General features: G+C 35.2%; 1 protein-coding gene across 3 annotated transcripts in view; it reads right to left on the bottom strand.

Moving 5' to 3' along the window:
• Nucleotides 1-3,077: 3,077 nt before the first annotated feature.
• RTTN (rotatin) overlaps nucleotides 3,078-13,343 on the bottom strand; it is a 79,591-nt gene continuing 69,325 nt past the window's right edge. For all 3 annotated transcript variants that reach the window (XM_079301480.1, XM_079301482.1, XM_079301481.1), the window contains exons 44-49: nucleotides 13,215-13,341; nucleotides 11,287-11,486; nucleotides 9,305-9,572; nucleotides 7,977-8,080; nucleotides 7,550-7,619; nucleotides 3,078-5,951 (exon numbers count right to left, since the gene is read on the bottom strand). In XM_079301480.1, coding sequence (XP_079157606.1) covers nucleotides 5,869-5,951; nucleotides 7,550-7,619; nucleotides 7,977-8,080; nucleotides 9,305-9,572; nucleotides 11,287-11,486; nucleotides 13,215-13,341 — 852 coding nt within the window. In that variant the 3' untranslated portion in view covers nucleotides 3,078-5,868. The remainder of the gene's footprint in view (nucleotides 5,952-7,549; nucleotides 7,620-7,976; nucleotides 8,081-9,304; nucleotides 9,573-11,286; nucleotides 11,487-13,214; nucleotides 13,342-13,343) is intronic.

Below are 13,343 nucleotides of genomic sequence, written 5' to 3'. Positions count from 1 at the left end.
GTGTAAAAATGTTTGCTTTATTCAAAATAGAGAGGGAGGATTGCTGTCATTATATGATAAATGTAATAAATAGAAACAATACAATGGCAAATTACTGTCAACAAACACCCAAAGTGAGCAGAGAGAATTTTTCTCCTAGAAATCTGAGAGAGGCAGCCACAGGCTGCACAGAACCCCAAAAGCTCCCCACAGGCTGTGCCAGCTGCTGGCAGCCTCCTGCTGTATGGCTCCACTCCTTTTTTGTATTAATATGCTTCTTTCTCAGGGATGCCTTGCAAACCTTTAATTATTGCAGAATAATTCTGGACAATGCAAGATTTTTCACTCCAGAGTGGCAGTTATTAGGTCAGAAATCAGCATGTGGGTGAATTTAATATTCCTTTTTTAAACTTATTTTTAATGCTGGAAACTGTACATCTTGCAGGCATGAAGCAACAACAACAGAGATTCTAAGGAACAGTCTGCTGAGCTGTGGACTAATGAGCAGCTGATGTTTTAATTTGCACAAACAGATCAAAAATCACACCAAAACTTTCAGAAAAAAAAAAAAAAAAGAGAATTCCAGTGACACTGCTACTACCTGCAGGAGCAGTTTATGTTAGCCCTTGAAACTTCACAGTTATTTACCATTTATGAAAAACTTTTAAACCTCAGAAACCTCAGAGCATTTAATCATATAGACACTATAGCCTGTTAGTAGATCTACAAAATTCACAGAATCATGAAATTGTAAGGGATGGAAGAGAGCTCTAAAAATCAGTCCAACCCCTGTTCACCAAACTTGAGATTCAGATAGAGTAGTTTTAACTGGAAGTAACTAAAAGTTTTTATTCAGGTACTGTTACTTAACTGTTAAAGACATTTTCTGGAAAATATCCGAATGGTCAAGAAAAACTCTGGCTGAGGAGGAGTGAGTCACTCTCCAGCTGCCACAGCAATGCAAGAAAGTCCTTCTGTAAATCCTCAGTTACAGAGTCCTAGAATGGAAACCAAGAAGAAAGACAATTTTTCTTATCCTGATTTGGAGAAATCCACCTCAGAAGTGTAATCACTTTGAGCTTGTCTACAAGACTTTAAGCTTGTATTTATGTGATGAGCACTGCTATGCTGATGCTTGCACATTGATTGGTGTTGCCCCAATTGAGAGCACATCTTTCTCACTCACCTAGATGTCAATACAGATGACAACTGCATTCTCCCAAGAGTTATTTTTGGGTTCATTTGTTTGTTTGGTGGTGGTTTTTTTGTTGTTTTTTCAGATAACTAACTGGTGTCTGAAGTCAGTGACAGCCTGTGATGCAGCATAACACAGAAAGTAAGCTGCAGACCTATTACCTTGTTGTTAAGCTCAGTTAGCAGACATATGTAGATTGGCCAGAAAGTTCCTAATAACATGCATTTTACTATCCCTTGGATTTAAACATAGACACAGGTGATCCTGTATTTCCCAGTACATTTAAGACATTGGGCTACAGGCTGAGGACATCCCCCCAGTCTTATGTTCTGCTCTGTCTCTATGAAGCTCTGCACTGCCACTTAGGGTTAGTGAAGGATATTCTGGTGAGAGTATTTGGATTTAAAAGCATTCCCTGCTGCTGCTGATCTCATTTCTATTTCAACTCCAGGTCAGTATTCTGAAGCTATTCTCAATTAGGAAGAATTACTAAAGCTGAGTTTTTAAAGAAAGATGTGCAACACCAATGGCAATTTGCAAGTCATGTATGTGAACTAAATAATGTATTACCTACTGTATGTGAAGCACTGAAAACTGCCATTTTGTGTTCTCCTCAGCAAAGACATAGTAAGTGCTAAGGACTGGGATCTAAAAGCATACAAATTTATATTATAGGCCTGTTGGCAAGCAATCAAGAAGTTGGAATGATGACTTGTGAACCCTAGCCTGTAGGTTTGCTGTAAATTCAACACAGACTGACACTCCATTTTGGATGTGTGAAACTGGGTGCTATAAGAATTCATCAGTGAAAATGCAACCAGTTTTTCCTTTTTATTTATTTATTTATTTATTTATTTATTGGGAAAAGGTGGTGGCTTAGATAGGATTGGAGGAGGAATGGAAGGGAACATACCCTGAATATCAAATTAAATTGTAAAACTCCTACTGCTAATGTTCAGTGCCTAAAATATGAGTTATAAAAATAAGATGTGCCCAAGAACAGCTGGAACTGAGGCCAGAGAGCCCACACTGACCCTCAATCATGGGGCCAAACCCTTATGGGTTACAACACAGGGGGACTAACCAGGTCTTAGGAATGCTCTGAGGCCACACAAAATTCCTGAATGAGGTTAGGTAATCACAAAAAGATGATGATGATGAGGTGATAAAATGTCTTTCACAATGCAGCCCAGGAGCCAAGAGAGAAGCCTACAACAACTGCAGTGTTGTGAAATTGTATTTACCACAACTCCTCTGTCCTAAAGCAATGGCAGTACGACTGCTACCTCAGCAGTGGAGCTGTAAATGATTACTTTAGGAGCCACCTTGAAGAGAGCTGAAGGAATCACTTGTTTTGCACAATCAGGACAAACCTCAAGTGAAGTGTGGATGCCCCCAAACTCGCTGCTAACCATTTTTTTCTCTCCTAGAAGACATTAAAACATTTCTCTGAAGTAAAAACAGATTTAAGAAGCTGTCACAGCAGCTTCTACTTTATGGTGAAGGGAAATCCTTAAAAAAAAAAAGCTGAACTGTAGTGTCAGTAAAGAAAACTCCCCACCCCAGTCTGGCCAGAACTGCTGCCACAAGCCTGTAATTGCTATAATTTGCAAGTTTGGTATGTAGGGGAATCAATGAAAAACATCATCCAGGGATGTGTAGTTGCTGAGTGAGGAGAATCCATAAATCCAAATTGCTGGAAGAGCAAAAAATAGTCCCTTTCTCATAAATGAAGTATTATTCCTGAGGATTTTCAAGTAGGCTTGAAAACCTATTACTCAAAGGTTTGAAAACTTCATCAGTAAGTCATGACTAAATGTCTCTATTTGCATGAACACACACAATCAAAATGAAATTATTTAAGCTTAATCTACAATTTTATACCACTTAAGTGAAAATTATTTCTGTAAAAGTTTTGAACATGCACTAGATGACACATCCATCTTAAAAAAGAATCTGAAAGCCTCATTTTAGTGGATTTTATGCACTTACCTCTTTTGAATTTAATAACTTCTTTCTTGATTACAAGCTTATCATAAAAGATAAAGCAACCAAGTAAGAGTATGATATATCTGCAGTTAGTGCAAATGGTAATTGAATTCTCCTGGATAAGGATTTTCAAGAGACTCCTAGCTTGCATGGCTGTGCCTTTTATTAGGGAAACTAGATGAAAGTTGAATATTACCCTTTAAATTCTGTAGCTTATTCAGGAAATCCATCTTGACTTTAATTGCACTTTCCTCTGTAAGGTAAAAAATTATTTTACAGCTCTTAGTATTTGAAGGTATTTTAGGGTTTAATTTTCTTTGAAAACACAAACATGACAAATATCCTGTGGATCTCCAAAATTTGGAAATTAACTGTGAATGAAGTTTAAATATGTAAATCATTTTTCATGAAAGCTATTAAGACTAAAAGTTATTGTGAGGCTATTTCTGGTAGTCTAAGTGCCAGTGAACAGGAAATACGGGGTCATTCACATTTTATAACTCGCTTTGTTAATATGCAGGAAGATAGGATGCAGCCACTCTACGTCCCCAGTTTTTAAGAGAAAATGTGATGGAAGGAAGTGCTGTCCTTCAAATAAATAAATAAAGCCCTTTCCTTCATCTTGAAAGAAGAAAGCTTATTCACAATGTGAACATAGATTTTAGCCCTTCGAGTTAATAGAATTGTTTTAATTTTCCAGAATAGCAACACCAAACATAAGTATTTACTTATGACATTGCTACAATTGCTTCCCACAACTGTAAATTGTTGCAGGATACTGAGAAAATAGCTCATTTTGGGATAAACACAGCACTAAGACTTACTGTAACAACAAATATATTAGCAATTTGCCCAGATTATTCAATATGAATAGTTTCTTCAAGAGCAAGCACAGCTTCATAGAACAGAAATGTTTAATAGAAAACAAGCATCCAGATCTTCTATGGCCTTATTATATTGTACTTGCACTTCATGAAGTTATGCAACTGCAGCCCTCATTCCCCTCATGAGATCCATGTGTAATTTCTATGCTTTGAATGAGCTCTTGCCATCCTTGCAGGAGTGGTTACTTCCATTAGAATTCATTTGGCACTAAGTGCTCTCATTTTTTGTCTTTCTGAAACAGAAAAAAATGGCAAACAATCCGTATTTTGATTTAGTGACTGATTTATGAGAAAGATCATTGGGGTGAGTATGCTGAAAGATAAGTCTCTGAAGAGGCTCAGCACTTGGTAATCTGAAGGGAAGAGACCTCACACTACCAAGCCTAGTCAGCAAATGCTGACTTGCAAAGCTGTCTCCTGCCCTGCAGCTGAGTATTTGCAATAATTACCATGGGATGAGCATGACAGCATTTGCTTTGCAAAATACAGTAATTACACAACATAGTAAGTGGAAAAGAATCAAGTTTTGGTGGTCCATCCTTGCTCTTTGGTGAAAGGGGTGGGAGAGCACAATAACTACATTTCTAATAATGATTTAATCCAGCCAATAATTACATTTCTAGTAATGACTTACCCCAGCCATAAGCATCACACCTATGGTCAGCTGAATTATATCAAGTCACACATAATTTACAAGCACTACTAAACAAATAAACCCAATTCCCCTCTGTCAGCAGAAAATACTTTCATCACCTGGTTAAGAAGAAGAGACTAATTACAGGTAGACATGGCCTTGCTATAACTCTTAGAGATGTTATTTGGGTTTTGCTTTGAATTAGCTCACTTCTATCTGACTCTGACATAAAAGCCTTATGTGTTGAGAGAAATTAAAACACCCTGTTAGATACTCTGAAAGCATGGCCAGAAAAAACTGTTGTGCTCAGACACCAACGCATTTTTCTCTCAAACTCTTTCAGCATAGAATACTGAAAAGCTTAGAATAGTTACATAGTAGCACTTCAAAGGCAACACAGGCCCGGATAATGGGGAAAAGGGGGGGAATTTGCCCCAAGCAAAAGATTCAAAGTCTTTAGAAGCCAACATATTTTGCCTCAAATATTTTCTACATTGTTGTAATGTAACTAAAATGGATGCACAGACCCCATATCCTGAATAAACTGCTATGTTAACATAATTGTCACCTCTACTATCAGCAATTGAGAGCTCTTTTTCAATTGTTAGCATCTTGGGAAACATGCAGCAATTTGAATTGAGATCTTCTTCAAAACTATAACACACACCTTGCTGTTCTGTATCTAATATGTGTAAGACACTACAATTACCAACATTTTCAGTTTCTGAATCTGAGCATACATTGTTCACTTCTGCAATCTTAAAAATTCCACTTCACTCACAGCAAATGCTGATCTCAGTTAAAAACCCCTTTATTAAGAACAATCCAAACCAGAAACTCTAATACTTTATAGTAACAATTTCAATGCATAATTTAAGAAAATTACTCATTTTTCAAATCTTTTCTCCTGTACAGTCCTTCTGTGTACATATCTTACATAGTAGTATAGTTGTAATTTCCCATTGGGATTATAGTACAAACAGTTTGAACCAGATACAGTCCAATTTCTTTCATTCAAAGTGATGAACTCCTTCCTTTAAGGCTTCATAAATTTCTTCCACAGTAGATCTGCTGCTGCCACAGATCTGTGAGTCAAAAGTGCTTTCTTCAAATTTCAGGCTCTCATTGCACAAGCTGTTTCATTTCAACATGAGAGTTGACTGATTAACAATCATTAACACTGACCATTAACTATCGAGAAGCTGCACTATATTCTGTAAGCATTTTACATGGTAGGCATGCAGTTCATTTTCTTCTGGCTGTAGAGAACCTGAATGGAAAAAAACACCAAGATTTGAATTTCTAGTTGATTCTTAATATAAAATTACTTTCCCAAAGATTGCATTAAATGCCTTGCAAGAAGTCATGCTGGTTTTATGACCTTACCCTCTGTATTAATGAGCAGCAAATCAAATACTAATACTTAATGTTGCAAGGTCTGCTTTGGTCTTTTCCTTGGGTACAACAAAGCAGGAGATATAAAATAACAATAGCCATGTTGAAAAATTTCCCCCTGTGTACTCAGAATAACAATCTGGCATTTTAGCCCAGTAATCACTGTTAAGTGATCAAAGCTTTACAAGCACAGACTAGTTGAGACCCTTAGTGCAGGCATATTTTAGTGACAATATTGATGACATATTACAAAACTGTAAACTGTAACAATGACAGTTGCATAAAATCTTTTATACTCCTTATTTTGATATGTAAATGATTATTGAATTAAAATGAATAGTTCAGTCTGGGACTTCATGTTCTATAGCAGTACATAAATAAAAGGGGATTAATGTTATGACTTCTGTAAAAGGTACATATTTCTACCTTGATGTTTCAACATGGTATTTAGGAAAGTCTCTGATTAATGGTAGTTCTACTAAAAGGAACAATACAAACTCATATATCTATTAATATGTTACCAGTATATGAAATGCTGTATTGTTATATTTAAGGATCGACTTAGTAAAAGCTGAGTTTGAAACAAAAGTACATTCACAAAATGAATGAATTTGGGTGACAGCACAGGAAAAATTATCATGAGATGTTCTATTAAAAATAAATCTCCCCCTTATTAGGATACCAACAATGGCCAATGTAGCCAGAAAGTTTGTGGTAAATCTGTTATGGAAATACTATGTAAACCTGGTATTATAAGCCCCTTAATCAATAAACCTATTTGAGTACATCCATAGAACAATTTAAATTAGTAGGAAAGCTCATTAGCTTAAAAATGAGACATTATCATGTCCTTTCAAGATTAGACTAACTTGATGTGACTAACAATCAATAAACCCATTATTAGCTACTGAAGCTCTAGCTACAGACCAGTGTTTGAACACCTTTAATATTGAATGTTCTTCAGCTGAACCTATTGCAGCCATTCAAACAAGTTATGTTCAGTTACTTGAGCAAAAATCTCAAGCTTTCAGAGTGTCACTAACCCATGCCACAATACTTTAATGTGGGAACAATGCTCTGTTCTGATCCCTTCACTACAAAGCTCAACACTCTCAGGCTGAGCACAGTTAGGCAAAGTCAATGCTAAAACCACAATTTTTCATATCACTAAATTTAAGATTTAAAGATTCACAGAACTGTACTGTGACAAGGATTTTTAGTGCAAGCATGATGAGACCTATGCTTGAAAACTAACCTTGGCAATTACCCAAGGTCATTACCTAAGGCATTGCTCTCCATCTGCATTTATAAGATGCCATAAAACCATAAGTCCCATTGCTAATTGTGATGTTAGGGACTGAAGTATCCTTTCAAAAACTTGTAGCACAACAAAAACTTACTGTGATGATCAAAACTGAAATGCTTTAATGATGGAAAAAGTAAGAATTGGCATTAGGTAGAAATAAGACCTACTTTTCTTCACTAAAGAATAAGCCTCATCTATTCTTCTCCTTATGGATGGGTTCTTCAAAGTCACTTTTGCCTGCAGCATAAACAAACACACACAAAAAAAAAGAGTTTTCTTGCCCACATGATCACACCTTAACAGCAAAGCTTAAAAAAATTACAGTAATTCATCAGAGCATGAGATGCAGGAATTTTTAGAATTAATATGACTACACCATCATATAGACTGCATTTATATAAGTAATCCCAAATTACTAAGGAAAAGCTGCTTCTATACCATGTTGTTTAACCTCCCAGCCTCAGCAGCTATGCAATTAAAATAAAACAGAATGACTATTGTAAAGTTTATTATTATTTACTTAGAGATTACTGTATTGTTTACAGCATAAAAGTATAACATTACAGTTTTTTCACAGATTTCTCAAGTACTAACCTTCTGATAGTTGTGAAGCAAAGCCCAAAGCGAAGCTGCTCCTATTCTCTGAACAGCAGGACTGCTACTTTCCAAACAGTCAGACAGTACTGCAATGGCTTGATCTAATGAGACAAATAAAAAAAAAATGAAACCAAATGCATCTAGAAAATATAATCAAGAGCAATGTAAATATGTTTGCATGCCTCAGTAGATTGATGCTTGGAGTGTACTTATTTTTATGACAAGTACTGGTATGGCAGAGGAATTACAGAAACTTTATAATCAATTAAATTTCAATATGCTCATAAAATCAGCACAGTACATTGAAAGAAGTGTTAAAAAAATACAGCAAAACAAAATCAAGTAATGCTGAAAAGTTAAGCCGCCAGTAGTAAAAAATGAACATTATGTATAGCTATCAGCTATGCTTAGGGACTGAGTAAGCTGTGAAACTGTTTTATAACTCCCAGTAGCCACAATTAGAGCCACATCAGGATGGATATTAAGATGTTTCTATTTCCCTTCATACTTATTATGCAGATGATTTGCAACCAATGAGAAATATTTGCCACACCACCATAGGTGCTTTAATTTTCTAGCATTGCTCAGAAGCCAAACTTTTCAACTTTGCTTGTTCACTTCATAACAAAAATTCATAGATTATGTAACTGAATAATGTATATTTAATTAAGGCAGTAAATCCACATCTTAGGAAAAATAAAAAGCATGGACACTACGGAAAACCTGCTGAGAACTTAAAACAAAGACAGAAGTATTCTCTCTGCAATTAAATGAGGGAAAAAATATGCCTTCCACAAACAACCAAGAAAAAAGTTTTGAACACATTGTTGCATTAAATATATATCCCATGACATAACTTTACCATTATCATCAACATTTTCTGTACATGACAGGACATAAAATAGTTTGTCTCAACATTCATGATTTACACAAACTAAGAAAAAGTTTTGTCCAACGGAAAGATAGGAAGGTCAGTTATTTCAAACTGACTGACACAAAGAATTCTTCAATCCTCCCTGAAAAATTAGCTGAGAAAACTGCAAAAATCCTTTCATTCATAATGTGTTATTATATCCAAATGATCTGCCTAACAATGAATCTTGATTTTATTTGCTTTTCCTAATATTATGCATTACTGTAATTGTCTCTCTGCCAAAATATATATCCTGTAATTACTTCTAAAAAATTTATTTTCATAAAAAATGTTTTTCTAAAATACAATATTGAGTTCTTGGTCAGTAACCCAAACTGCCATGAAAATATAGTCTCCTGGAAGCCATGATATTCTCAGAGAACAGCAGTTTGCCGACCCTTCAGATACTTACCATTACCTAATATCTTTGGTTTATTAGCTGGACTAAAACATATGTTATGTAGAATAAGAAGTGCTAGATGTTGGCTGCTTTTGTGCTTGTATTTACACATTTCAACAATCTGGTCTAAAAACCCATTTATCTTCATGACCATCTGTTGTCCATCTTCTCCAAAAGATATGTTCAGTAGCAGCTTTAGCCAGAGAGTAGACACATTACCGGAATTTTTATTACTTCCTTTTGGCAATGAAAGAGATAAAAAGTTCTGCAGGAAGTTACTCTGTTAGAAGGAAGAAAAAAAAGGTATTTAGAATTTATAGTAACCCATTATTAGTCAAGGATTTTTGAAAAAAATATGAAAAATAATCTATTGCATGGTTAAAACATTAATATAGTAACACATACTTTCCTCCATAATCATTTCTGCAATATTGATACATAAAAGTTGATCCAACACAATGTATTTCTTTAGAGACTTATTTCTACCACTAGAAAAGCTTTTTGCTTTGCACTCAGTGTTTCTACCCAAAATTAAACTAGTGACATTTGAAGTGAATTAATTCATTACTTAGATAATGTATTCTTGATTCCTCACTTATTATTGCATGCTATTAACAAATGTTAAAGGTATCAGAATAGAAAAGGTCTCAACTTGGAAGTGACTCGTAGGAACCTACAGCACCACTCCTCCCCTTCACTGACAGTCAGAGGAATTTTGGTAAGCTCTGAAGAAAAAGAACTGTGCGCTGATACTACAAACACTATCTCAAGGTTTGCCTCCACTTTAAGGAGATCCTGAGTAAAAATTAAAATCTATTCCCCTGTTGCAAGAGGGATGTGTTCTAACAAATTCTTCTAATGAAAAAGTCCTTGACTAAATATTCCTAACCTCACTGAATCTTGACAACATATACAAGCATCTGGTTGAAAGCAAGCAACCCAGCATACAAACTCATTGTGGTTTTCTTCATGTGAATATAATATTGGTAATTTAATTTTCACAGAGGGAATTGATTATTCACCATTGCTTACACTTATGGAAGCAGAGCCCAAGAGAGAGAAGGAAGTACTATCACACTAGAGTAAAACTCTGAAGGGTCTTAAAGCAAAATCAATTCATAGAATATAACAGCTAGTACAGAAGAGATCTCAAACACTGTTTCCAACAAGAAGTACTAGCACTCTCTAACACATGACCATGCTTTACATAATTTGCATCACCAAAAGATCTATTTCCCCCTGCATTTCTGACAAGCCATTAGGTCTGAGAACAGAACACTGTTAATGGAGATCAAAAGAAATTTTTGCAATTACTATAAATTACTATAAATTATGCTCGAAACAAACACACTTTTTATAATTTCTGCTGCATTAGCTCATCTCATCACGTCTCTACTACAGCTGACTTTCTACATGATCTTTCTTCTTTTCTCAAGGTTTGAATTTATTTAAATGATCAAAGTTTAAGGGAAACAGATTTTTCAAAGCACATTTGATAAAATAGAGTAAGGATCATTCTATACACAAAATATAAAAAGGAAAAGACATTGCATACATTTTCCTAATAAGAATAGATTTTAATCTAACATTTGATCACTGCTTTTTTCCTAAACTTTTACAAAGGTCATGTTTCCCACAGTACACCTAATGATATACACAATGTTTAATTTCTTGTTCATTCAGGTAGAGTTTGTTCTACAGCATATTCACTCTCACAATCTACTAAGTGATTACTATGAATATATATGGGTATCAGAAATGTTACAGCCCACTGAAACAGAGAGGTTACAAAAATCCCTAGTAAAAATTGTCCAGACCATGACTATAATTGAATTACACTCTGCCCTCAGAGAACAGTAACACAAGTAACTGAGAAGACACAATGGATTTCATTCCCACAGAAGCATTTCTATATGATCACAGGACACTCCATATTAAAATATAAGAGCTTATGAAAAAGGAAACTGTATTCATTCAGGTTGCCATTTACTTACCTTCTGAATAATGCCTTTACAGTCATGAGACAGAGCAAGGTTAGATATTAGACAAAAGACCACCTGCTGAACTGGGCTGCTATCATTTGACACATGGGAAGCCAATTTCAAGATGTAATGCATTAATGAATTGCCAGCTGCACTTCGTGCAGATGGAAATGATGATTGTCCACCACTGGCCCAACAAAGTGAAGCACAACCTTAAAGCAATGAGACATTTATCATATTAGAAATACAGACATGTATTAAGAGAAAAATCTACAGAACGAACAACACAACTGCTCAAACACTGAGATGGAACCTTTCCAAAGGATTTGTTAGGTATCTTTTCTCTGAACCCCAGTGAAGTCAATCAGACATGCTTTGAATAGAAATGTGCCTGAATGTGGCACTTTACTGGAATAGGCATCTACTGTTCTATTGTTCTAGAATGTAAGAGGCAATTCTGCTGCTAAATAGAAGCCACTGCTCTATCTCAGAAAGTCTCCTTAAAAACCAGAACATATATCTAATTATACGATTATGTGGCAGTTGAATCTGAAGGGATTCTCTGAAACTGGTTCAGAAAAAGAGGTTTCTGTAATAATCTGAAAGGATTAATAAAAGTTTCTTGGAATTTTTCTGAGAAATGTCTGCAGCTGTCGTGTACTACAGAAGAATGCACAATCCTCTGCTAGCAGAGCTACACGTTTGATACAGCAGCAGGGAATAACTATGTTACCAACCTAATATAGATAAATACTTTCTGCACAAATATAGATGCCTTTTTTTTCGTGGCATTGACCATCAGCAGCAACAGTTAATTTCTTACATGGCAAAAGTATACCAAAATGAGACAATGTTTAGCTGTAACAAACATTTACATGCGTTTCTCTGACTACATGGAGAAGTGGTTAACCAGTTCAGAGCAGGTAAATTTGGGACACCTCATATGCCAGCTATTCTGAACAGAACGAAAAACCATGACTGATCAGAGAGCACTTGCTCTTATCAGCAAGGAAAATTAAAATGCAGCCTACATTCACTTCAGCTTGATTTCTTGCACATGGGCAGGACAATACATTTTTATTTTATACTCTGTAGCTGACTAATACACATCTTTCTTCAGCCCATATTAAAAAAAACATCTTTATGAAAAAAAGTCATTGCAAGCTCATTTAAGGTCTGGAAACATTAACTTTACATAAACAACAATTATAAAGAAGTGTCATATTTTAATCATGTTAACTCTTTTATGGTACCTTAACAAGGAGAAAGGAACAGATACTTTTGTGTCTCTTCAAGCAAATCATTATCTATTATTTGCTAAATCTAAATAACCAGGATATGGAAAGAGAAATATCCAATCTACAAAAAGTTCTGGCTTCTAGTAGTGGCGATAATTATCAATGGAAAAAAAAATGGTTTGCTCAAATGAAAAGGAGATTCCTTATGAAAAATATCCAAACGCAATATATAGTATATACTTAGTCCAAGGCATAAATAAATTGAAGAAATTTAATAGAAAATTGAATCAGTTTGACTATTTCAAAACCACAATGTTCTCAATAAGGACTGAAGCACAACCCTTATAAAAAACTGATACACTGGCTCTCTACTAAAGAATTTCTAGAATAATACTTCTGTTATATACTACTCAGCTTGGCAGGACATTCAGCATAACCTTCAAATATAATGGTTTGAATTAAATGCTATTTAATCTTTTATTACTATTACACTCCTGCTAAATCCAACACCTTGAAACCAGATCTGAAAAAATGTCTTGAATGTATTAAAATCAAAACTCTTGCTAGACTTTGATGGACCTGTGCTTTGACAATTTCCTCCTATGGCAGCAATAAACATTCTTTTCCCTTTATTATGCTCTTCTGTCTTAATTATTCTGGTAAAATATTTTGATGTATTCCACTATGGAGTGATTTTCATACCTGCAGGATAGTTTGCAGTGTAGACACAAAGCAAATGCAGAGCTATTTGCATTGAGGAATCATCTGCTAAAAACCATGGCCACAGAGAATGCAGAACAGGAACAAGATGAGCTTTGAGTGCTGCCATCT

Source organism: Erithacus rubecula, assembly GCF_903797595.1.
Source record: "Erithacus rubecula genome assembly, chromosome: 3".
Classification (NCBI taxonomy): Eukaryota; Metazoa; Chordata; class Aves; order Passeriformes; family Muscicapidae; genus Erithacus; species Erithacus rubecula.
This window is presented reverse-complemented; position numbering and strand designations above follow the sequence as displayed.